Source organism: Misgurnus anguillicaudatus, chromosome 5 (assembly GCF_027580225.2).
Source record: "Misgurnus anguillicaudatus chromosome 5, ASM2758022v2, whole genome shotgun sequence".
Taxonomy (NCBI): Eukaryota; Metazoa; Chordata; class Actinopteri; order Cypriniformes; family Cobitidae; genus Misgurnus; species Misgurnus anguillicaudatus.
Genome location: NC_073341.2, coordinates 27,075,736 through 27,101,012, shown reverse-complemented (window position 1 = coordinate 27,101,012; position 25,277 = coordinate 27,075,736). Strand labels below are relative to the sequence as shown.

General features: G+C 38.1%; 1 protein-coding gene across 3 annotated transcripts; it reads left to right on the top strand.

Moving 5' to 3' along the window:
• The first annotated feature begins 691 nt into the window (after positions 1 to 691).
• Positions 692 to 24,962, top strand: dnmt3ba (DNA (cytosine-5-)-methyltransferase 3 beta, duplicate a). 3 transcript variants are annotated; one of them, XM_055168205.2, is made up of 27 exons: positions 692 to 1,607; positions 3,763 to 3,821; positions 4,164 to 4,288; positions 4,419 to 4,564; positions 4,728 to 4,917; positions 6,913 to 8,684; positions 8,804 to 8,975; positions 11,497 to 11,565; positions 11,831 to 11,889; positions 13,448 to 13,579; positions 14,224 to 14,301; positions 14,444 to 14,593; positions 16,523 to 16,630; positions 16,901 to 17,027; positions 17,130 to 17,261; positions 17,405 to 17,449; positions 18,419 to 18,498; positions 19,058 to 19,170; positions 19,260 to 19,443; positions 19,535 to 19,619; positions 19,768 to 19,913; positions 20,108 to 20,198; positions 20,427 to 20,575; positions 21,002 to 21,087; positions 21,240 to 21,309; positions 21,442 to 21,560; positions 22,480 to 24,962. In XM_055168205.2, the coding sequence occupies exons 3-27, from the start codon at positions 4,165 to 4,167 to the stop codon at positions 22,619 to 22,621; spliced, it is 4,569 nt and encodes a 1,522-aa protein (XP_055024180.2). In that variant the 5' UTR covers positions 692 to 1,607; positions 3,763 to 3,821; position 4,164; the 3' UTR covers positions 22,622 to 24,962. The 3 variants fall into 3 exon arrangements, with proteins under 3 accessions (XP_055024180.2, XP_055024179.2, XP_055024183.2); XM_055168204.2 differs by having other exon boundaries at positions 693 to 1,607; positions 17,127 to 17,261; XM_055168208.2 differs by lacking the exon at positions 13,448 to 13,579 and having other exon boundaries at positions 693 to 1,607.
• The last annotated feature ends 315 nt before the right edge of the window (positions 24,963 to 25,277 follow it).

Genomic DNA, 25,277 nt, shown 5'->3' with positions numbered 1-25,277 from the left:
GCATGTTTGTCTCATCTAAACTTCGTGTCCTCCCTGCTGAAAAAAAAACAATAAAACCATTACAGAAAATTCTAATGGTTTCCATTAAAATACCAATAGGAACCATTAGCTTTTACCATTAAAACCACTACACTGTAGCCTAATGTGTTTTGGGCCATATTCCATTAGAACCAATAGATATTCCATTAGAACCAATACATAGAACTAATAGAACCAAATACTATTAGAGACCAACAAAAGCCAACTGCGTTTTGGGCCATATTCCATTAGAACCAATAAAATTCCCAATAAAACCATTAGAATTTTTTTTTTAGCAGGAAGGTCTGTATTTTTTTCAGATGACCAACTAAATTATTTTAAATCAATATTCGTGTCCAGTAATTTACTCGTGTTGCAAGCTACAATGTAATGGGCAGGATAGACACTGTAAGGCAGTCGGTTATCGCGAAATAACCCCCCTTAAACAAGACTCCTACGCTGTGCGTTAGGAAACTAGATATTATAAGTATGCCGCGTCCAATTTAATGTTAAAAACAAGGTGATAGAGTGGGGATATATTTGGCGCGATCTGCGTTGACGTCACAATCGAGTTGCATTTTGGGACATTTGAGCTGCCTGAAATGAGCGCTACGTCCGAAACCGCCTACTTCCATAAATACGTAAGTAGGCGAAAAGCACTTCGCCTACTATATTATAAAATAGAAGCAGGCGGTTTCGGACACAGCAGGTTGAGTCCTTCGGCCACAACAATGGAGGGCTTTGGAGTCTGTCAGCAGATGCTTTCCTCGCCCATTTAACAAAGTGGAACGGGTTTCCAAAATGGCGACGGCGGTTTCTCACAAGAGGAAGTCGGCGCGTCTCCCGCCATTTTAGCGTCACGGTTGTCCTGTGAAATGTCAGAACATGAGAAGAATTTTGGCGATACGAGATAAACACTTTGTGCGCTATGTGAGCTTTAGACAAGGAAGAAATAGCCACCCGCAATATTGTTCACCTATATACACAGTAAAATATTAAATAAATATTAAATAAAAATGGGACTGCTTGAACATTTCGACACGCACATGAAGCGACGGGTTTACCGCGAGGATCACGATGTATACGTGTCATATCATATTTAGATTAACTGACAGGAAATTTAGCGAAATATGACACGTGGTAACCCCATAAGTCGAAGAATTAGCATACCTAAATTGCCACTATTGCTATTTGCGAAACTTACGCGTTAAAGTATAAAATACGCCGCATATAACAAAATCTTAAAAATTCGTTACGTTACCACGTGGTAACCACCGAACACACAATAAATAATACAATTTAACAAAATGATTGGAAACAGAGTTTACACAAATCGAACCGCTAGTATTTATTGTTAGGAATTAAACCACTGAATATGTTACTTTAAATTATTTGTAGATGAAAAACGTTGGGCGAAATTTCGTACAGTTGCGAAATCATTACGAATAGCAACTGGCCTAGGACCTCCCATTTTTGCAGGCCAATCGTTGCTAGGAAAATGCATACGTTGGGGGAAGACACTGGGTTGGCTTGGGAGATTACCTTGTGGACTGGGGGTAGCGAGGTCTCGGGACGGAGGTACAAAAGAGGTAGGACAGCCTTAATGTTTTAAAAGCGTGTTTGATTTTGAAGATTACGTGAATAATTATGTTGTTGTCGTAGAATTGTTTCCAGCATTGGTATCTTTCATGTCCAATACAGTTTTGCTACATGGTGGCGACCATTAGAGCTACAAAGACACAAAGACTGCCTGACAAAAGCAATCGGTCTTAATACGAGAACATTGTTTCTGAAATAAGTTTGACTTATATTAGAGTTTTCTGCAAACAAGCGCACACGTGTTGCGATGCATGTTACAAAATTTACGTTTAGGTTGAAGCATCGTAAAATTAACATTGGAAAATGAAACAAACCCGTTCTGCTAGCGTTAATCCAACTGTTCTGAAATGGTTTAAAAAGACAGTAAATGCATGTTTCAGTGACAAGATTTCAGAGTGCTATACAATCCGAAACACCATAACATGATGATGTTTTCCTGGCAGTACACGAAATTCTAAAACTATGCTCGCTAGCGGGTTGTTGTTTATTATGCAATATGTATTTGTAATAGATTTGTTTAGCTTTCGTGCACACGTTGTTTGCAAGCGATCTGTCAGATTGTCACCGGTTAAACATCTAAAAGTAAAACCTTTGCTTCAAGCATGCACCGTTCGCGGCAAAATTACCCGCGAGATTTTGTGTCGTAGTACGCGAACTGGGGAGGAGTGATATACTGGCGCGGAAGAAAGCAGCTCAATGCTGTTCAAAACATGCTGGTGTTTTTCCGATTGTGGGCGTGTCTATACATGTGCAGTGAGCGTGTTATTTTCAGTATGCTCATGCAGACTTGCCATAAAGGAAATGAATAGAAAGTTCTGAACTGAAGATGTACAATTAATTATGCAACATAGTATTAAGTAAATGCTGAATAGGAGTCAGAACAAACACTTTTAATGAAGATTTTCAGGGCCCACTTCAGTACCATATTTCTAACAACAGGGGTTTTCAAACTGGGGTCCTTGGACCACCAGGGGGCCTCCAGGAGAAAAAAGACAAAAAATTGTTAACATATTAGGTATTTATCTCAGGCTCAGACCTTTGTTAAACATGGTTAACCCATGATAACATGACGTTGATCTTTCATGCTCACCAATTTGTACAAAAAGACAAAAGGCTTTCAGTTTTTAAACAATAGCAGGGCTCAACGCAAATCTTTTATACTGGCCCAGTTATGCAAATGGTTCAGGTTTTCACTTGGCCTTCCAAAATTTTCACTGGCCCCACTAAAAAAGATTTCAGTGTCACATTTTTAAAATCATATTTCAAATTTCTAATATTATTGTATTCATATAAATGTATTAATCATTTTTTAAAGACAATTGGCAATTTTAAATGTAAACTCTAATTTTGAAATTTCACAATACTCTTATCATGATCATTAGTTCCAGGTATATCAAGATTAACTGTGCACAGAAAAGGAGAACTCATATCCAAGAAATCTTGTAAGACCTGTTAGAAAAATAACGACCCAAATGTTATTAATATGCTATGTTGATGTCTCTCTACAGGCAACTATGTTGTTAGTAGACATTACCCTTACTGCTGATTGGCTACAGGTGTGTTTTGGTACTCGGCCCGACTCTCTTTTCCAAGGTGTTTTTCAAAAATCATGCACCCCGCCTTTAAAATTCTCTCCATTCATAGGTCTCGCCATTAAGTTCAGTGGACCAGATGAAGGGTTATCGTTAACCCTTTCAGACACTATGCAAACTATGTGCTGTCTGCTTTTCTCATGAGCTTCGAGGTTTTGTTTACGGTAATTGCTTGTTTCTGCAAAAAATGCCCCCGACTTGTCTGCTTTACCTGTAAACTATCTGCAAAACGTTGCATAATTTCTTTATTCGTGTTTTACCATTTATAAGTAAATGTCTGCTTCCAAAATTACCATAATTAAGTTTTTGTTTGGCCTCATATTAACGTGTTTTTGCTGTACCAGCTGACAAAACACGCAACAGCGTCCACAACAACCAATAAGGTAGTTGTGATTGGCCTGAATACCTCTGACATCAGCTGAAAATATGACGCTCCTTACCATGTTTGAAAGATTCGCTCACAATACAATGCTAACAGGAGTTAACTTGCAGGCTGTGAGTTAAAGCGGGAAGCAGCACATTATGATAATGTTGGTCTTGTCTACGTCAACAGGCCCAGGAAGTAAACTGTTGCCTACAATCCGTGTGTTTACTTCATTGTTTACCTTTGGGGTATGTACCTTTCGCATATCGTTAACATACTAATACACACTATTCGTAGAAAATGTAAAATCGTGAATCAGACCATTGTTGCTCTTTAATAAAACAATTGTTGCCCTCGCATTGCATGCGGATTCATAAGCTATTTAATGCAGCGTACGCAAGCGCTGCATTTATACAATTCCCTCTAATTTAAAAGTAAAAGCACGGCTGCATGCACATTTATAAGCCCCTCCCACACGCTGATTAACCGGTGGAAAAAAATTCTGTCACCACAACATCCCTATATGTGACCCTGTGTGAAATTCAGATTGAAGTCTCAAAATCTAATTTTCATTTTATTCTTTGGCATAGGATGGCTACCAATGTTAGTCTGGACCCTAATAATCCTGAAGACAAGTCCAGTCGCTATGAAATTCTGGCCTGGATCAATGGGACGTTACAGACCAAGTTTAGTCATGTGGAGCAGTCTCGTTCAGGTACTGAACAACACTTGTTTTGCTTATTATTTTTATGTACATACTGACAATACAAAATGAATGTGAAAGATGGTGGCTTTAATCTGAAGTGGGTCTGCTGATGTCTTTTCTTTTGTCTTTCAACTTTCAGGTGCATGTTATTGCCAGCTTATGGACTGCCTATTCCCAGGGTCCATCGACTTGAGCAAAGTGAAGTTTCAGTCCCGCAGTAAGGTTGATTTCAATAAGAATTACACTCTCCTACAGGAAGCTTTTGGGAAAGTGGGTGTGAAAAAGGTAAGAATCACTTCTACTGGTTTATTAATCAAAATTTTCTGCTTATTTTTGTCACAGAAACTTGTGTTAAGACGTGTGCAATTTTTGGAAACCAAAATGTGTTGCCAATCTCAATATAATGTGCTTAGTGTTGTGTAAATCATATTTTTCATGCCTCTTTTAGTCGATTCCTGTTGAGGAGCTTGTCAAAGGAAAGTTTAGAGCAAGTTTCACCTTTCTGAAGTGGTTTAAGAAATTTTTCTTTGCCAATGAGAAACCGGTGAGTAAGGTGTACAACCCAGTTGAAGCCCGTAATGGTCAAGATATTGCACTGGTAGACTTCCCAAAATCCTGGAAATTAGCAAATAATTCTGGTGAGTCTTCATTTTTGACAGCTCAGTTTTGCATTTTATTTGATTTGTTTATTAACTCATTCCCTGCCCTATTTCCACTGTTATGCACTAGGTGGGGCTCTTACCCACCTTATTAAAACAAAGCATCCATGGATCCAAAAACAGTAAATACTCAGACTACGTTTACACATGGACGGCTATTTTCATAAACTGACATTTCAACCTCTTTCAAAAATAACTGTGCACACATGTCAGTTTTCAGAAAAGTGTTCATTGACACATACCCATGTATATATGCCGTCAAGAAGAGCATGCCAAACCTCTAGCTGGTGGTGTAACGAAAAGCTCAAGCCCACGTAAGCCAATCAGAATCCGAAATCAGCAACGAATCACTTCCTGTTCCTCTTTTGAACAAGGTCGCACTTTAGGCGTAGGTGCGAGCTCTGGTGCATACTGTGACGTTGGCTGCCTAAACATCCATTTGTCTCAGTTTACATGCAACCGTGTAACTGAAGATTTTCCAAATCTCCACTCTGGCCTACCCAGTCTCATGTAGATGCATATAAATAGCACAAAGTGTAAAAATCGTGCAATACGTGCGCCAGATTCCACTTTGGCGTGCGTGTGGTGCCCCGGTCCTTCCCATTCGCTTACACGACGCATAATTTTTTGTCATTTTATTTATTAGTTTTTTCAAATTTTTCTGTTTTTTAAAACATTTTCGCTTGGGTTTTGGGTTAGATTTCAAATCTGCTTAAGGAGGTTATTTAATATACAGGTTTCTCCATGTGTTTGTCTATATTTAAGCCACGGTTGCTTGGGGTTAGAATTGGGGTTTGGGTTAGGATGTCATTTTTATATAACAAAAAGTTGTTCTAACCCTAAACCCAAGCGAAAATGGTAAAAAAACAGCCAAAAAAACGTAACCAATAAATGGAAGGACAGAACAGGATGTGCCGTTTGGGTGAATGGGAGGGACTGGCGTATCATGTGCACGCCAAAGTGGAGTTTGGCGTGTGTGTTCCACGATTTTTACACTTTGTGCTATTTGTACGCAGCTGCGTGGGACTGGGTTCCTCTGGCCGGACCATATGCACACAGATCCCCCCCAAAACGCTTGTGTAATGCAGAATAAAAAGTGATAACACAACGACACTTGCGTTTTCTCTTCAGATTGTTTCTGTTTAAACGTAGTCTTAGTAAACGATGACTGGACCGCGGCCTATGTGTCGTGGTGCCCGGTCCGTGCGGTCACAATGATTGGGCTTGATCTTGATGGACAGAGAATGAGCAGAGAGCCGCATGCCCCCTCTTTCCGTCTCCAAACTGTCTCTCTGCTCTCTCTCTCTCCCTTGTGCATATTCCTCAAAACAAAACTGACATGATGGCGAAAATTATATACAGCGAGGAAATGTTTTTTGTGTTGTTACAGTAATAATTGGTTACGGTTTTACGATGCCCAGCTGGGATTGGCACACAAGCGCATCCGATTCGCGAACTGACAACTTAGAACAAAATTGTGGATCCGTTGCCATCGCGTCACTGGTGTTGTTCGCGGCAGAAGTTAAAAATGTCTCACCTTTTCAAGCGCCGGCGTCAGCCAATCAAATCGCCATATGCAATTAATCTAATGCAGACACTAGCCAATTACGTTTATTCAAGACTGGACAACAAAGAAGCATAAAAATTAAGGTAAGATTCATCATTGCGGTGGGTAACACTAGCTACACCAGCAAACGCTAACACAACCAAACCAGCGTCCATTAGCTATCAAAACAAAAGCGGCCTTTTTGTGTTGTGCTGCAGTCCTGTACATACAGTACTGTGATTGGCTGTTGTCACTATGACAATCGCGTTAGGGCCATGCTTCATATGCACCCTTCATCAAGCATTAGCACTGACGCCCCGTGTGAATGTACCGTTAGACTAAGTATAACAAAAATGTTGATAAAAATACACAATTTTCACCATTAATTAAAGCAGAAAATACTAACCTTGCTTTTTTAATTTATACAGTCAGAGTGAAAATGGAACCTAACCGAAATCTGGAATGGAATGGTAAAAGCCAGGTTGTGCCTTATGATCCTGAATGGCAGCAAACCATGGAATGGGTCCGGCCCAGTCAGCAGGGGGATAATTACGCTTACTGCACTTTATGTGCCTCCAACTTCAAGCTGCACGTAGGGTTTTTTGATTTAAAGCGACACCAGCTGACAAAAAAGCATGAAAAACGTGTGATGGGAGAGTTGAATTCATCTAAGAGAAAGCAGATTGAAGACTCTGTTTCATTCAGTGAAACCATGCTGCTATTTATTCAAACTCAATGCCTGACCAGTTTACCCTCAAGGATCGATACCGTCTCCCAACTGACAGCAAGATATATCTTAGGATTGCAGTATCCGGATGACATTGTTTCTGCTTGCAAGCTGAACCCGTACAGTGTTTACATGTATGGGCCGGTGCCACTTGATGCAGAGAGTGGCGAAAAGACCACCTGCCATGTGGTTCTTGTGGGTTATTTTAATGAAAAGTCAGCAAAGTATTGCATCCGTATCCTTGATGTTTTCCAGTCCTTGCCTGAAGACTCTGAATGTTCTGTATCTGGATCTTTACTCAACATCCTGGAAAAGTTTGAACTTCCTGCTAGCAACATGGTAGCTTTCTATATTGACGGTCAGGATCAAAACTCTGAGAGCATTGTCTCGCAGATTCAGGAGCTCAACCCAAAGGTGCTTTATCTTGCCGGACTTTACAGTTTACCAGACTCTGTCTGTAACGCTGCTCTAATGGCGCACTCCAGTCAGGTACAGGAGCTTCTTATGAACATCTATGGCCACTACTCAACTTGTTCCACCACGAATGACAATCTCAAAATGCTGTTTGCTGGCATCGATGGACTAAATGAACCCAATACTTCCCTCACAAGCAACTGTGCGGATTTTTGTGTTCTTGTTCAAAGGATGCTCGGAATGTGGACCGATTTGGTGTCTTATTTTGCTTCCTGTGATGAGAAAAATGATAAAGTTAAGCACATTTGTTCCCTGCTGGAAAACCTTAAAATCAGAGTCACTTTTTTGTTTCTGGATCATGCACTTGGACCACTCCACGCATTCAGTCGGCGCCTGCAAAGTTGCGAAGTCTCATCTCGTGCCGATCTTGAGCAGATTCTTCGAGACGCAAGCGGACTGCTACGTTCTTATGCCTCCAGCTTTCTCCGCCCTCAAGCAGTCATACGTTACCTGAAGGAACGAGACGCAGCCATTATGGAGAACTCTGCATTCCACCTTCCTGCTTCCGAGCTTAGCCTGGGTGGGGCAGTAGATGATTTCATATCGGCAAAGGAAGAGAAGCTAGCAGACTCCCTGACTAAATTTCATGATGAGTGTATAGCGTTCTACAAAACACTAACTACCTCCATTGCTGAGTGTCTCCCTCTGAGTGATGGCGTACTCAGGACTATGTCACAACTACTTAGCCCAGAAGGAAGGCTGAAGGTCACAGGAAAGAGTATAGTTGACCTTGCTGTACAGTTTGGTGCAAAATTTGAGGATTCTGCTAAGCTCACAGATGAGTTCTTGGAGTACCAACTTGTTGAGGATGATGATGAACTGAAAAGGGCACAGAAGTTTGATAATGGGCTCCTAGATACATCTTCAGCCCTTTCTCTGGAACTATATTGGGCTAATGTCCTAAAGACTTTTTCACCCGCATCCGTCTTCAGGAGGCTTGTTCTGAGTCTCTTGGCTTTGCCATGTCCATCTTTTGAATTGGAAAAGATCTTTGCTGAGGTATAACGTACACATAGTATGTAGTGAATTGTTGTGTATGCCTTGCTTTCAGTATGTCGATATTAGATGCTTTGTTGTTTGTTCACTAAAACCAATTCAAATGTGATAATGACCCACAGGCTGTCGTAAATGGTGATGCTTGTCATTGGGAGGATAGTTCAGCTGAAAGTACAATTGATATCACAAAAGACCTGGATTCTAATGATGATGACTCCTTGGAGCTGATTGAGGTCAGGATTGGATCGCCTATTTTAAATGGGACGATGAATGAAACCGTGGACAGTGCATCAGGTAGGTTTGTTTTAAGGTCTGTTTAGTTGCACCAAAACTATTCACACTAAGCATGACATGATCTTTCTTCTGTCTCTGAAAAGGTTTGCATATCTGGAAGGCAGTAAAAGCCAGCATGCAACATATAGCCTGTCTGATAATACAAATTGCACTCTGTTAATGCCATATAAATTACATTATGCAACATAGATGTTATGTTTTAACTTGGATATGGAACGATGCAATTACCATGATGGTAATAATCAAGATACATCATTAGTGCTAGTAGTTGTAGTATTTTTTTTTTTAGTCACCACATTCACCCATTCACTGCTTCCCATGTCACTTCTTCTCAGTCCACCTGCCACAATAGCTTTTAAAGTTAAAAACTTTAATAGCGTATATGGCTTTGACGGTTGTCATAACCACCGCGGTGGTAAAGTGCGACCTGCGGTGGTGTGCACGTCACAAACTATAGAAAATATAAAGTACAATCTGCCCAGCGAGATGTCTTCAAATTCGTATCAACGCACACAGCCAGTAGACTCAGATTCAGCACGATATTTGCAAGAGGAGGCAACTGATATTAGTGATGACCCGCAGGCTTGAGGCAAGATATTCTCTCTTGGTCACTTAAGGGTGCGAAAAGCATCAACCTGTGCTACCAGTACACCGTCAAAACACGTTTTCGGTGCAGCTGGTTCCTTACTTGAACCATGTGTTGTTTCACGGATGAAAGTGCTACAAAAAACACAAAAAAACGTAGGCAACAATTGCATGGGTGCTCCGCGGCTTTGCTTGAGCACCCACCGAAATGGTCAAGCACACGTTCTCAAATGCTTTACTTTTGCTTCACATTTCGTGTCTAAAACCACATGGAAAACGTGACCATGGCGCTTTTCTCCTCTTCAAAGCGCTTGGACACTTTAGAGCATCGGTCGTTGCTAAGTAACCTACACTGCAAAAAATTATTTTCAAGAAAACATTTTCTTAGTATTTTTGTCTTGTTTTCAGTCAAAAGATCCAAAAATTCCCAAATTAAGATGCTTTTTCTTGATGAGCAAAACAAACCAGGAAAAAAGTCTAGTTTTTAGACCAAAAATATCAAATTTAAGTGATTTTGTGCATAAAACAAGCAAAGAATCTGCCAATGTGGTAAGTAAAAAATCTTGAACATTTTTCTTGAACACTAAATTTAAAAAAAAATTGCTTACCCCATTGGCAGATTTTTTTTGCTTGTTTTATGCACAAAATAACTTAAGTTTGATATTTTTGGTCTAAAAACTAGACTTATTATCTTGAGTCGTTTGGCTCATCAAGAAAAAGCATCTTAATTTAAGAATTTTTAGATATTTTTACTGAAAACAAGACAAAAATACTATTTTTTTTTCTTGAAAATATTTTTTTTGCAGTGTAAGCATTGTTTGAAAATCTGAGCCTATGAACACAGACGTTTAGTTAAGAAACGTATATCTGATCCAAGTTTACGTTTTTATATTTAAAAAAAAAAAATATATATATATATATATATATATATATATATGCCCACCCACACGCATTCTATAAGTAAGGAATAATTGACAACGGGCCATTGAATTATAAGAAAATAATGCACACCAAGGTGGTAATGCAGGTGTGCATTATTTTCAAATAATTCAAAGGACCGGAGTCAATTATTCCGCTTATACCACGCTTACCACAAACATTGCTCTGGTGCCTATTTTTAAGACATTTAACAAGTTAGGTGTGCGGTTTACAGAAAAATAATCAACATCCATAGAACACTCCTCAGCCAATCAGAATGCAGCATTCAACAGACCCGTGGTATAACTGACAATAAACCACTGCAGTAAATTAGTGCATTACCATCACTGTGGTAAAATACTGCCACCGTCATAGCCCTAGTAGTGTCTTAGTCTCAGATAACACCTAAATTATATTTTACATAAAAAACATGAGATGAAAATGAAACTACATCTGACTTACCAGTCATGTTATGCAAAAAAGTAACTAGCTGATGCGATGAATATCTATTAAGTAGTAAACACTGGATTTGCTGAAGATTACGTGGCCCATGGCTTTGCATGTTTCAAAAAATATAGTTTGAGGCATTCAGTATTGAGTTATGTCATGTTAGATAGACAAAAAAAATCAGACTTAACAATGTCTATGTCCATTTATCTGCTTTTTGTCTAGTTTTATCATTCATTCCAGGTTTGCATGTCACTAAAAGGCATGTCCAAACAAAATGAACTGGCTGGTTGTGTTACATGAAGGTCTGATGTATGAAGTGACTGGTTCTTGGCCGGAATAAGCTTCAAAGTAGTCTTAGCGTTTTTTTCTATAGCCTAAACATCTGGTTCTGTAAGAAGTACCATCTCCACCACAGTGTTAAAGTGTGAAGCTGTGAAGCCTTCACCATATTAAGTTTAATTGTTTATTTAATAGCTGAGTTTAGGGCTATACAAGAAGTTTAGTCCAGTAAGATCCAGTCAGATTAACACCAAAGGCTGGTTAGATTAATGAGTGTGCTGTTTTCCAGAGATGGTTCTACACTCAGAGACAGTGAAGCCGTGTGTGGTGCTACTGGAGAAGATCACTTGTCAGAGAGGTCTGAATAAAATGCTTAAGAAAATGATCCTAGAGTTGCAATGAAGTAAATCTTTACACACTTCTGGTGGCAAACATCTGTGGGTCTAAACTCTCATTGACTTGTTCATTACATTCTCTCTTTCTCTATCTCTCTCTGTCTGTGCTTAATGTTACTTGTTGCTGTTAATGCTATTTATTTAAGTAAGTTTGACCCACAATAGATCAGTTTATACCTAGGGTTGAACTTTTTTATTTATTTAATTGTTGATATTGTTTTTCTGCAGACTTGAAGAAAGATGGAGCAGACGATGATGTAATCTGGACTAGTAGCTCATTTCCAAAGGTAATTTTAGCTAGAAAACAGCTATGTCTGAGGAATAACAATGAACTGCTTTTAGATTTGTGCTCGGTGTCTATTACATTTAGCTATTAAACAGCTTTGTAGAAAAAGTCTTTTCACACCGCTGCCGGCGAGAGCGTCAAAGTGGCTGGAAGTCATTCATTCTCAATGAGCATTGAGGAGAGTTGAAATTAGCTCAACTTTATGGTGTAACGATACGGTTCAGCAGCAACCAATCAAAAGGCAGAAACATTCTGCAGCAACCAAACGGACGGTGGAAACCCATAGAAGTCTTTTGCTTGAGAGGATTCCAGATAATGCAATCGAGCGGCCGCCACTCTTTTTCTATAGCGTTGTTGGCAGGGCAGCCAAATCGATTTTTGATGCTATCGCCGTTGGCGGTGTGAACGTACAGTAATGAATATGCCAAGGTCCCCCTGCTGAAAAACCAGCAGCAACTAGTTAAAGGGGACAGAGAAAGAAAAAGATTTTTACCTTGTCTTTGTTGAATAATGGTAGTCTACCCACATTCACGAACATACAAAAACTGCTAGACATGCTAAACATCTCAGTCTCATAGAAATTCCTCTTTTAGAAATGTCAGCCAGAAAACGTCCCAGTCTGAAAAACTGATGCTTATGACATCACAGGCATCTCACTGCCCCTCTACTTTAAAATAATTGGCTACATTTTTTCAGTGGCAGCAAAGTCAGCCAATCAGTAATTAGATTGCAAGTTAAGCCAGATAGGTGCAAAACCACTTGTTTAAAATCCCCCTCCCTAATAGAACTATCTGAGAGGTTTTTAGGAAGCTTCTAAGGCATTACAGACCCAAACAAAAACATTTTTGTCTACATGTCACATCACAGAACCAGGATAAATACCCTGTTCAATCATTCTATGTCACCTTTAACCAGTAAAGCACGAAGTGTAGTCTGATTTTAATTGTACGTGCACAATTAAATGCACTGCATTGCAAAGTATAATTTATTTTACTTTATTTAACGTTTACACAGACGTTCAATGTATGTGCAGTCTGACAAAATGCCTGGGCTGCATACTACATAGTCCTGTAGGCACATACTCGACCTACGCGTAAAATGTACGCGTGGTTTCAAAAATCCAGTATGTGTGAACTCTTCTGATGACAAAAATTGCATCACTGTATGCGGACCCTTGCGTACATGTAAATAATGGACTATACTTACGCCTTTACCTTTGAATACTCAACCATGTTAACTAACTCATTTGTCCTGTTGAACTGCATGGCTGGTCTTTTCAACAGGATTTTGATCGATTTTTTTTTCCTATTGGTTCGTGCGATTTACACTATGGCGCCAAGACTGATTTGGTCATTCATCTGATGAAAACCAACACAAGCACACAAACCAACTGTCATCACACTAACCTCTCTCGGTCTTCCTTCTTTCCTTTTCTACGTATCTTTACTCTGGGACCCTAATACTAATGACTTCACTGTGAGATGTGTCCTGGGCGACTGGGTGTGCGTGTAATGTTTGTGCATATGTATGTGTACATTTGTGTGTATGTGGGTCTGTAGGGCACTGTTAGGGGAGTATACGGTTGGGAGACCAGCTTACGGCAGAAACCGCAGGCACGTACGATCTTTCAGGCTGGTGCGGGCACCTGGACCAAGCCAGTCAACGTTGACAAGGACAGAACGCCCGAGGTGGTACGTACCTGCCTAGGTGGAGATCATATTCTCTGTGTTGCCGATCGCTGGTGTAGCGGCTCAGCTTTTTTTAGTTACGTCCATTCACGCTGTCAATGCTATGACGGGCTGTTTAGATTCTTGGATGCAGCTTTACGAGCCCAAAGTCGTGTGTCTTTCTCTCTCTCTTTGCTTCTTCATCCTGCTGTTTTCCTTTCATTCTGCTTTTCTATGCTATTTTACATCTAACCTTAATAACATTAACTTCTGCAGGGTGATTGAATGTTTTCTTTTAGCTCAATGCACCCTGTTTGCAGTTTTGTGCATGGTATGCTGATACACTAACATGCATAGAATAACTAATGCTGAGTTAAGTTGGAGCCAAATTTTGTGCTTAACCTCCTTGTATGCAAGATAAGGGCAGTTTATGCTGTCCTGCCATGGCAAACTTAGAGATGGTGAAAAAATAGAGTTTTTGTTAACTACATTAAGTATCAAAAAGATGTTGTCTTACTGTAAACCCTGTCATAATACTGTATATATGCCTACAGTTTAAAAGCATTCAAATGTCTCTCACCGGTCATCATTGAAACTGCCTGTTTTGACTACGTGTCCCTAATTTGAAAGGGTTTGTTTGTCTCTGACATATTATTTATTATTTTAAGGCGAAGAATGAAGTTTCGTCTGCGTCAGGTGTTACAACATCAAGCCCCAAACCTGGGAAGAGACTTCATTCGTACCAGGTAAATCTTTTTAAGTGTTATTTAGTTGAAAGAATGGTGTAAAAGATGAATAAATTCAGAGTTTATGATCATTTCTGCTGAAATGTTATATAATTATGGTTGTAGTATACATTATTGACTGACTCTGGTTTTTTCCATGCAGGATGGCAAGGGTTTTGCTGTTGGAGAGCTGGTGTGGGGGAAAGTAAAGGGCTTTTCCTGGTGGCCTGGGTTAGTGATGGCTTGGAAGGGCAAGTCACCACCCGTGTCAGTGAGGCGCGTGGAGTGGTTTGGAGATGGCATGTTTTCAGAGGTTAGAGTTATAGAAAGTGTCTTTATTCTTTCTCATACTATATGTCTTTTGTTTTTCTCTAACTCATAAATATCATCTGAGGAACAATTGTCTGCGTTTTGAAAGACCCCTTTAAAACTCTTGAATTGGTTTTAGTTATTTTACAGCCATGAATCTACTATCTACTTGCTTGCTGCTGTAATGTCCAGTAGGTGGTGCTCTTACACAACTTACAAAACTCTAAAGTCTTTACTGATCTAAAAACAGTAAATACTCTTTATATGTTTTGATCGTTGCACTAAATTTGATCTCTAGCAACAGTCATTTACAAAAATTAATGACAATTATCTCAGCTTTTTGTTCAAAATTTTGCATTTTTGAAGAGACCTGCCCATATTTATGAAGTAATAAAAAGAGAACAAATGAAAATAGGATGAAACTTTTATATGAACCTTCTTTTGATAGACCTGACCCACACATACGCAATCCAGGCAACAATGTCGGTTAGTAGACACACCCCTTACTGCTGATTGGCTACAAGTGTGTTTTGGTAGTCGGACCGACTCCCTTTTCCAAAATGGTTTTTTTTTAAATCATGCACCTGCCTTTAAACTTCTGTAAAAATAACAATGCTGGCAAATTAAATTTAACGTTGTTGTACCTTTGCAACTTTAACAGGTGCATTGGCATATAGTTAGACCAGAGGTGGAAAGTAACGAATTACATTTACTCACGTTACCGGCATTGAGTAGTTTTTTTGTGTATTTTTACTTTTTTGAGTAGTTTTTAAAATCTGTACTTTTACTTTTACTTAAGTATGTTTTATTTAAAGTATTGTACTTCGCTACATTTTAAATCATATCCGTTACTGAGTAAAAAAATATTTTAAAAAGCAAGGTGATAAAGACGCGCAACGGATGTAAATGGGCGGGGCCCGGGGGAACGCGCAAAAAGAACCATGGAGACGGACGAGACAGGCGCGCGCTAATGCAGACCCGCCTCAGTTCAAATTTTATGAAAGAACCCCCTGGTCATATTTAAGCGACCACTTTCCACTGACGCGAAGCGAGTGTTTCATTTCTATGAAAGGTAGGATTCATGCTCTTAAGTACGAAATTGCACGACGCGTTTTTAATACCATGCGCATTATCTTCCGAGGTCTAGCAGCTTCGCGTCAAGTCCAACACAACTTCAAAACGTCCTCGAGAATGCGCAGGTCATTAGACATTGCAGAGAGAGAGAGAGCAAGAGAGAGAGCGTGCGTGCGCGCGCGCGAGAGAGAGAGAGAGAGAGAGAGAAGAATAAAGGTCATCAGGTCCCCAGGTCAGGGAAGTAAGAAGATAATAAACGTGTTAAAGGTATATAGACATGGCACTCATCTCATTATATGCTCATTTAAACTATATATAGTTTAATAAAATAATGTATGTTACCAGCAATACATCAATTACAACCTATAGTGATTGTATTTACAAGCTGCTGACCACCTTCAAAAGTGCATAACTCACATGTAAAAATCATTAAACAATTCCATATACCGGTATGTTTCTTACTTTAAAAAAGCTTTTTATTTTATTAACTTTTTGTTATTGCACTTTAATTGTAAAGATGTTCCTACAATTAAACACAACTAGTTTGAGATGTATATTCCCTTGTCGTTTTTGAACTTTACTAGAATCTTCCACCTCTTCCCGCTGTAAAAAAGTAACTTTTACTCTGAGTAAAGTTAAAATGACTTACTTTTTACTTTTACTTAAGTAGATTTTTAGACAAGTAACTTTACCTTTACTTAAGTAAAATATTATTAAAGTAACTTTACTTTTACTTGAGTACAATATTTTATTACTTTTTCCACCTCTGAGTTAGACTCATAACTAATAAACATGGCCAAAAGCCCCATTCATGTTTTTGTGCACATTTTCTGAAACTCATCTTTCTGTTCAATTATAGATTCATACAGAGGGTTTGCTGCCATTCGCTGCATTTGCAAAGTGCTTTTGTAGTAAATCCTATGTTGGTCTGCCAACTTACAAAGATGCCATTTACCAAATCCTGGAGGTATAGTACAGTTTGTATACTTAAAGAATGTTAGTATATAATATTGAGTTGCATGCATTCAAGACATAAAACCTATCTTACCTACTGAAATGACCAGCTTTGCTAGTTCGTAGGTATATCTTGTGTTGGGATGTGCTTGGGTCTAAACCAGTACTAAAAAGCATAAATCAGTAATAAAAACTTGAGCTATTTTTTAGTATGTTTTTAGATTAGTACCATGCTTGACCTCAGATTGTAAATGCTGCATCGTGTTTTTTTGTCTGTATATAGTTGGCAAGAGAACGCTGTGGAAAGACATTTCCCACTGTGAAAAAAGAGGATGAGACAAAAGCCATGTTGGATTGGGCATTTGGAGGATTCAAGCCAACAGGTCCCGATGGCTTCATGCCTGCTGTGGGTACGTATTAGGGTGCTTTTTTTAAGTACAAGCAAATCCTGAGCTTTTCAGTAATTTTTTGATCCAGATTGATTAACAACAGTTCTCTTGTACATCCAGCAGACAGCTCTGCCAGTACTAAAACTGATTCATCAGATTCATCTGTGGCTGATTATCAGCCACCAGCTAAGAGAAAATATGTGTACAAAAACAAACCACAAAGTCAACCAACTCCAATTCAGGATTACACAAGAGGTGAGCTGTAGCACCCTGCCCAATAGCCAGAACTTTGCTATATACAGTTTTACATTTAAATGTTTCTTTTAATAGCAAATTATGCAGATTTATCTTTTTGTTGTTAAAGCTTCCGTAATGTGATTTTGTTCTCCTCCTTTTAGACCAAATGGCTCATGAGGTGAAAGTGAAGGGCAAAAAAATTGAAGGTGAGTCCATCTGTATTTTTATTTCTTTCTAATTCATAATTTGAACTCACACTGGTTGCGGGATCAACGGCTTGTCCTTATGTGCCAACGAATGCATTGGAATAATGTGTTCAATTATTCTTTGATATTTACTTAGAAAATATGTAACTTTATTAAGTGCAAAAATTATCCAGAAACGTTTTTACATGTCCACTTACAACCCTAGGATTAGTCCTTTGAATAAAATGGCCTAGTTTTGCCCTTATTTGTAAGGGTCATGAGTAATAATATTAAGCTCTGCTCTGATTGCTCTGCTCTGAGGCTCATGCCAGTAGCTCACATTAGTAAACAGACCTTATATGTTTGAGCCTGTATCAGACGAAAATACAGATTTTGAGGAACAACTATTTGTTTGGAGATTGTTAATGGACCTTTCTGAGAGGTAAGTTTGTGTTTTTTCCAGTATAGACCTGCAAAACGTAAATGTAAAGTCAATAGTAGGACTTCAACCCTAAACGTTAGTGTTTTAACAACTTTGTAATTAATTTAATGTTGGGGCGTACATCTCGAGTGTAATGTCAAAGTTGGTGTTACACTGAAAAAAATGATTAATTGAATTTAATCAATTTTTTAAGGTAAGTGGTTGCAATCAATTTATTTAAGCTACATTTAAACAAAAGTTTTAGATTTTACTTTACTTTACTAATCTTTTTGTTTAAATGAAGCTTAAAAAAATTGATTGCAACCACTTACCTTAAAAAATTGAGTAAATTCAATGAATAATTTTTTTCAGTGTATGTTAAGATTGGTTTTCCTGCAGTCTTTTGCATGCACAAGGTTTAAATAAAAAATAAGAAAGCTAACGCGTTTGAGGCTCACGCTGTGTCATTACCATGTACAGAGCTCTTATTATTTATCTATGCCTAGGTAAATACATTTTTTTTTATTCTGTGGCACCTTTAACACTTTTTAACTTCTATGTTTCCCTAGATTTCTGTCTGTCATGTGGAACCAGCAACATTGAAATTTTCCATCCGCTCTTTGAGGGTAGCCTTTGTTTTAAGTGCAAGGTATGACATGTTGTGTTTATGTATTACTGCATATTTGTGACAAGATGTTTTGTGTGTTTCTTAACATTCAGTGGCAGCCGGTGACTTTTTCGAGGGCGCACAACAAGTTCGTCACAACATGTAATTTGCCCGTCGAAAGGGTTTATGATAAAAGAGACACTTGCGTTTGCCAGATACTCACTTAATCTCACGTGTCATCAGAGTTTAGTGTTAAATTAGTGTCTAACGAGTATTTTGTGAACGTGAGCATCTCTTTTATCATAAACCCTTTCGACGTGTGTGCAGCAGGCACGTATTTTGACAAGATGCACATGGTTCACATGATGCAACGAACACACATTTTGAATTTGTGCTTTTCGGAAGAGAAGTCACCGCCCGCCACTCTTTTCATCTAAACAATGGACAAACGTGTATCCAAACCAACCTACAATCCCTGCATTCCCTAGAAATCAAGCTCATGACCCTGCCATTGCCAGCCAGTGCTGTAAAATGAAGCTACAGCTGCTTTGTTACTTTGTATAAGCTGACCAGAGTTTTTGTGTGTTTGTTTTTTGTGTAGGAGAACTTCACAGAGACCCTGTTTAGATATGACGATGATGGCTATCAGTCATACTGCACTGTGTGCTGTGCTGGTCTGGAGGTCATTCTTTGTGGAAATGCAAGCTGCTGCAGGTACAAACTCGGATCTTGTCTTTTGAAACCTTTGTACTAAATTATCTTTTCATATTGTCTCACAATCATTTCTTTTTTCATCTCTCCAGGTGTTTCTGTAAAGACTGTTTGAATGTGTTGGTGGGACCTGAAACATTTGAAAAGTTGAAGGAAGTTGACCCGTGGAGTTGTTACATTTGTCTGCCCCCCAAAAAATATGGCATACTGAAGCTTAGGCCTGACTGGAGCGTTCGTGTCCAGGAGTTTTTTGCTAATAACAGTGCATTTGAATTTGTGAGTCATCATATTTAGCTAATATGCTTAATATTGTATCTATATTTATATATGATCAAGTCAACAATGCTTAAGTACATTCTGTTTTTAGGAGCCACACAGAGTATATCCTTCGATTCCAGCTGATAGGCGTCGGCCAATCAGAGTCATCTCCTTGTTTGATGGGATCGCTACAGGTTTGTTTGCTTGTTTTGTTAAATTGGTATAAAGAAAAAAACTAAAGAATGACATTTGGTTATTTTGTTTACTTTGGAGAATGTGAAACTGCCATGCATTGTGCAAGTTCAATATGGCCATTATAACCCATATCAAATATGTTTGCAGGATACCTGGTTTTGAAAGAACTTGGTTTTAAGGTGGAGCGCTACATTGCCTCCGAGATCTGTGAGGACTCCATCGCAGTTGGGATGATCAAGCATGAAGGCAAAATTGAGTATGTCAATGACGTACGGTCCATCACAAAGAAACATGTACGTAATGATGACTTATCACTTTCTAAGCTTCTTGGTAACTACTTGCATATTAAAAGCCATTGATATTTTTTTTCATTGATGAATGGGTGTTAATGGCTAAACATTACTGCTTCATGTACAGTACTTAAAGTTATGTGTAAATGTGGAAAGATCCCTTTGTAAATTTCCTTTTTTTCCCTACCATATTATAGTTGGCTGAATGGGGGCCATTTGACCTCCTGATTGGTGGAAGCCCCTGTAATGACCTGTCTATGGTAAATCCAGCCAGAAAAGGTCTTTTTGGTAAGATAATTTATACAAGTTTCCTAGGATGTATAAACAAAACCAGTGATCACCTGAAATCCTTCAAAATCAATAGCATCCATGATAAGGTTTTACGGTACCAATGAAATTAAATTAAGGAAGATATTTTATAGATAATACATTTATACCTCTAAATATGAAATTTATTATGTTAATTTGGTTTTAATATATTATTGTATTGATGTTTTTCATTGCTTGTCATTTCAGAGGGCACCGGTCGGCTGTTTTTCGAATACTACCGCATGTTGACCATGATGAGGCCAAAAGAGGATGATGATCGACCCTTTTTCTGGCTCTTTGAGAACGTCGTAGCAATGAGCGGTCACGATAAGGCGGATATCTGCCGCTTTTTGGAGGTAACAAAAATGTTTTATTTCTCATACAGATTTATACAAGTGCTGCTTGCCTCAGCCAGTGACGCCTGCAAAAATATCACATCATTATTACATTTGTTGTACATAGATTAGATCATAAATCCCAACCCTGTTTCTGTAGGGCACCTGTCCTTCAGATTTCAGCTCCAACCCCAATATCAAACACACCTGAACCTGCTAATCAAGTTTTTCAGGGCTACCTTAACATTAGAGGCAGGTGTGTTGGAGAAGGGTGGGAACTAAAATATGCCGGACAGGTGCCCTCCAGCATTAGGTTTGGAGATTGATGAATTACAGTGTGTCTCTGAGTATGTCTTTCAAGGGAATTTTTTTGTGATTTTGTGCTTTAGTAATGAGCCTGCCCTGGCATTGGTGGTTATGTATCTTTTTGATTTGATCTGCTTTCAGTGTAATCCTGTGATGATTGACGCTGTGAAAGTGAGCCCAGCCCACAGAGCTCGATACTTCTGGGGCAATTTACCTGGAATGAGCCGGTATGAATGCACAGTCACATATGCATACAAAGATTAAGCATAGTTTTAATGAATATGAAAATTTATGCATATGTATAATTTATAAAAAGGATCATACCAATATGGATGCATTCACGCTTCACAGATTAAAGGTCCCATTTTGTGTTTTTCAGACCACTTGCTGCTTCGCTCGGTGACAACACTGATCTGCAGAACTGTCTTGAAATCGGAAGAACTGCAATGGTAAAACAAATATTTAAGAAGTCTCTTGTACATTTTTTGTGAATTCAGTAGACATATGCAAAAGTTTTGTAGTTCCATTTTCTTTTATAACATGAAGGATTATAACAAATGTATCATTTTCCTGTGTCTTAGTTTAGTAAAGTTCGCACCATCACAACAAAGTCCAACTCTATCAAACAAGGAAAGATGGGACCACTGCCTGTGCAGATGAATGGAAAGGATGATTATCTTTGGTGCACTGAAATGGAAAGGTCAGTTATTTATATAATTCAATTTTTCAAAATTAAATGATTTAAACTAAAATGGTAGATACTTCTGTTTGTGTATTGCATGGATTTATTTCAAAAGCCGCAGTTAGGGTTTGTTTTAAAGGGGTGGTTCAATGGTATTTCATGCATTCTGGCACAGTTGTTTCCTCATGCTAAACGTAGGCAAAGTGTCAAAAAAGCTGTTGGGCGTGTTACAGAGTACTTCTGTGCCCAATGCACTTCACCAGGGTTCGTACAAGTTTCGGGAAGTTTTAGTCATTTATGGGTTCAGCTGACGTTTCAGGGTTATCTATACGCCTCATTTGTTTTTATGGGCACCTCCCCCGGAAACCCCTTCCCACCCGTCAATCAGCGGGAGACGCTAAAATACTCAACAATGGCACGAAAAAAGAAGTGTGTTTTTGGATGTAACATGAAGAAAGCCAGTCGTATGGAAACAATAGATATAGTTTATTATCCGGGGTAGCAGCTGAGTTTGTGTGTGTGTTTAATCCGCTGGATTTCATTGAAAAGTCCCAACTGGGTCATGAGTTTCATGCAGTAAGACGTCTGTCTTATGTTAGAAATAGGCGCGTACGTATTATATAAATGACACGAACATGTAGTGAATCATAAGTTAAACAGTGTTGTATAGTGTTGCATGACTCGTACTCGCTCTTCCCGCGGTAGTAACTCCTCCTTCATTTATCGAAGAATCAGTAAAGCTAATCTTTCTTTTATACATCTGATTAAACTAAAGACTCTTCGGAGATATAAAGGATGTAATACTACCCTATAGGTACTCCCGATTAACATCAGAAATGCAAAAACAGTGTTTTATGTAAGCTTTAAAATGATGTTTCTTGTTCAAGTTATTGATTTTTTACAAAACCGTGACACTTTTTTCTGTCTGCAATTTCAGAGTATTTGGATTCCCAAAGCATTACACAGATGTGAATAATATGGGCCGCGGACAGAGACAGAAAGTTCTTGGGCGGTCCTGGAGTGTGCCTGTGATCCGACACCTCTTTGCCCCTCTGAAGGATTACTTTGCTTGCGAGTAAATCCATTCTTTTTTCCAGGAGGAAGGTCCAGATGAGGAGGAATCTCACTTTTCACCGTATCTTAGCTATATGAATTTTAATTTTTTTTTTTAAGTTTCCGCAGACTCGGACCTCACAAAATATTTTGTCTATTTTTAATGTTACATTTGTTTAAAACGTTTTTAGCCTTAATGCACAAAGGCTATTGGATCCGATTTTATACATCATGAGTACTGTAGTTTTTAATACTTTTAAACTGATTTATTGCTGAAGAGAGCCACACGAAACTCCACCCACTACCTCAGTGGCATTCAGTGATTGGTTCATTGTCTGGGGAAATGCCTATTTATAATTTAATAAGTTAATTTTGATTCTAGTTAGTTAGATCTAGTTAGTATCTGAAAAGACAAGGTTTTAAGCTTGTCAACATTTTAACATCAGCTCATTGCCTTATTTAGGAATGTCCAAATTTCTAATTGTGCAAAAAATCATTTTTTAAATAATTGATACTTTTTTATTCCATGGTGCTGTTTTATAATGCAGAATGATTGTCCATGACAACTGTATGCAAGACCTCCTTGGTTTACTGTTTTTACATCTCTACACAGTTATAATCTACACCATTTGATTCCTAGTTAAGCATTAAAAAATCTACACCGTACTCTGCCCTATAATACATTTACATATGAGTACACCAGATACTCAAAGCACAACATTTTGTCTGTGCCATTTTAATAAAAGCCCTAGGTTGTTGGCAGATAGGACTACGGTGACTCTACCCTCTAGCTTTACAAAGGGTTTGCACTTTTCTAAAATGCAAATCTGATTATACTAACATTAAATCTTTGTCCTGTTGTGGCTCCGCAGCCTTTTTACACAACTTAATGCAATCTGGTTAAGGGCTTACATTTTAAATACAAGCCTACTTGTTAAAAGGCTATATTTTTATGTAGGAGAAATTGTAACGGAGTTTACCTTGCATGATTTTAGATAACATTAAAGGGAAGTTTATTTTGACACCTCTGTTTTGTGCAATTGTCTACATAGCATTTCCTTTTGTGTGGTCTAAGAATACATTTGAATATCAAATAATTGAAAGCTGTCAATGTGAAATTAGGTGCTTTTTTAATGTTTTCTCTGTTTTTTTATAGTTCTTAAGCATGGTTTGGTCACAGATAACCGTGATTCTGACTTTTTAGAGATCTAAAAGTGAAGCCTATTCTGTTGGTAGTTTTCTAAGACATAATGTCTATCAAAAGCAGTCATTTCATTCTTTTTTTTTTTTGTAAATGTGGACTCAACATCAAGCTTGTTTGAATGACTCTAGAGGTTTTAGTGATGGATGAGCCAAATTGAGGCCTTGGGGGAGGATCAACATCGTATATGCTTGTTTTTTAATGCCTGACTCATAGAAATTGTAGAAATTCTCAATGATCACTGTGTTGATGTGTTATGTGTATTTTTGTCATGTGAAATGTTATGTAAGGGCGCAATTTAAGTAACACCCTCAGGTCTTTACAATACCAGCAGGCCTCATCAGATCATGGTTCTTAATATCACATTTATTTTACTCAATAGATTGTGAAAGGAATATACTATATATTTGTACTCTTGAAATGGCCTTTAATACCTCTTTGGTTGTTAAATGTCTTTGCAAAACCCTGATTTCTTTTGGTGCTAAGTGAAATTGTCTATAGAGCTTTGGGATAGTTTGACCCAAAATAAAGGTTTGCCCATATTTAACTCCTCCTTAAGCAATCCTAGGTGTGTATAACTCTATTTTAGCCAAAAGTTATGTAAATAAAATCTTTGTTCTTTTCAGCTTTGTAATGGTATCGGACACTGGCCTATTTGTGAAGCTCCAAAAAGGCACGTCCATCCATGAAAAACTAATCCAAAAAGTTAATAAATATCTGAAGCAATGTTAGTTTTTTTTATAATGTTGGGTCAGAAATCTGCCTGACCTAATCTCTCTCGTGATTGTAAGTTAGTTAGATTGTAGTTTGTAAAGTTTAAAATCTAAAAGTTTCCCTAAAACCCAATCACTTTGATTTGGAAATGTTTAATGACTGTAGGTTTTGATGAATAGATGTGCTTTTTTGAGCTTAGAATGGGGCACTATCCAATGCCATTATAAAGCTAAAGAGCCAGGATATTATGTAAAATAACTTTGACTAAGGGTAAAACACATCTAGGATGGCTTAAGGGTGTGAAAATTTGGGCTAATTTTTATCTTTGGGTGAACTAATCAAGTTAATTTTTTGTTTAAATAGCTTTTTATATAGTATACTCTCCTAGTTTGAATATGTCATGCTTGTACTAACATGAGTGATCAAAAATAAATGTATAATAATACTTTCAATGTTTTTCTCAGTCTATATATTATTTCATTTTTAACAATCGACGAAACCACACTCGTAGTTTAAAAGACTATTGTGTCATTTCTCTACTTTAATATTATATACAGTAGATGGTTTAGTAACATGTATTAAATATAAAGGAAACATGTGTGTATTAACAGTGTATATTCAAATTTTAAACAGTTCTGTCATTGACAGTTTTCTATGCAAATTAGTAACTTAAAATTAGCAGGTGTATAGTGTAGGCTACATTGACTTAAATGTTGGTTGTAGATGATCAATGAGCAGAGGAAACGTTTTCGTGCCAAAAAAATTAT

Excerpts from the sequence above, each read along its gene's own strand:
- dnmt3ba (XM_055168204.2), top strand. The coding sequence starts at position 4,165 with ATGGCTACCAATGTTAGTCTGGACCCTAATAATCCTGAAGACAAGTCC. Across the intron at positions 4,565-4,727 it reads GGAAAGTGGGTGTGAAAAAG|TCGATTCCTGTTGAGGAGCT; the intron begins GTAAGAATCACT and ends TGCCTCTTTTAG. Across the intron at positions 13,580-14,223 it reads AGGACAGAACGCCCGAGGTG|GCGAAGAATGAAGTTTCGTC; the intron begins GTACGTACCTGC and ends TATTATTTTAAG.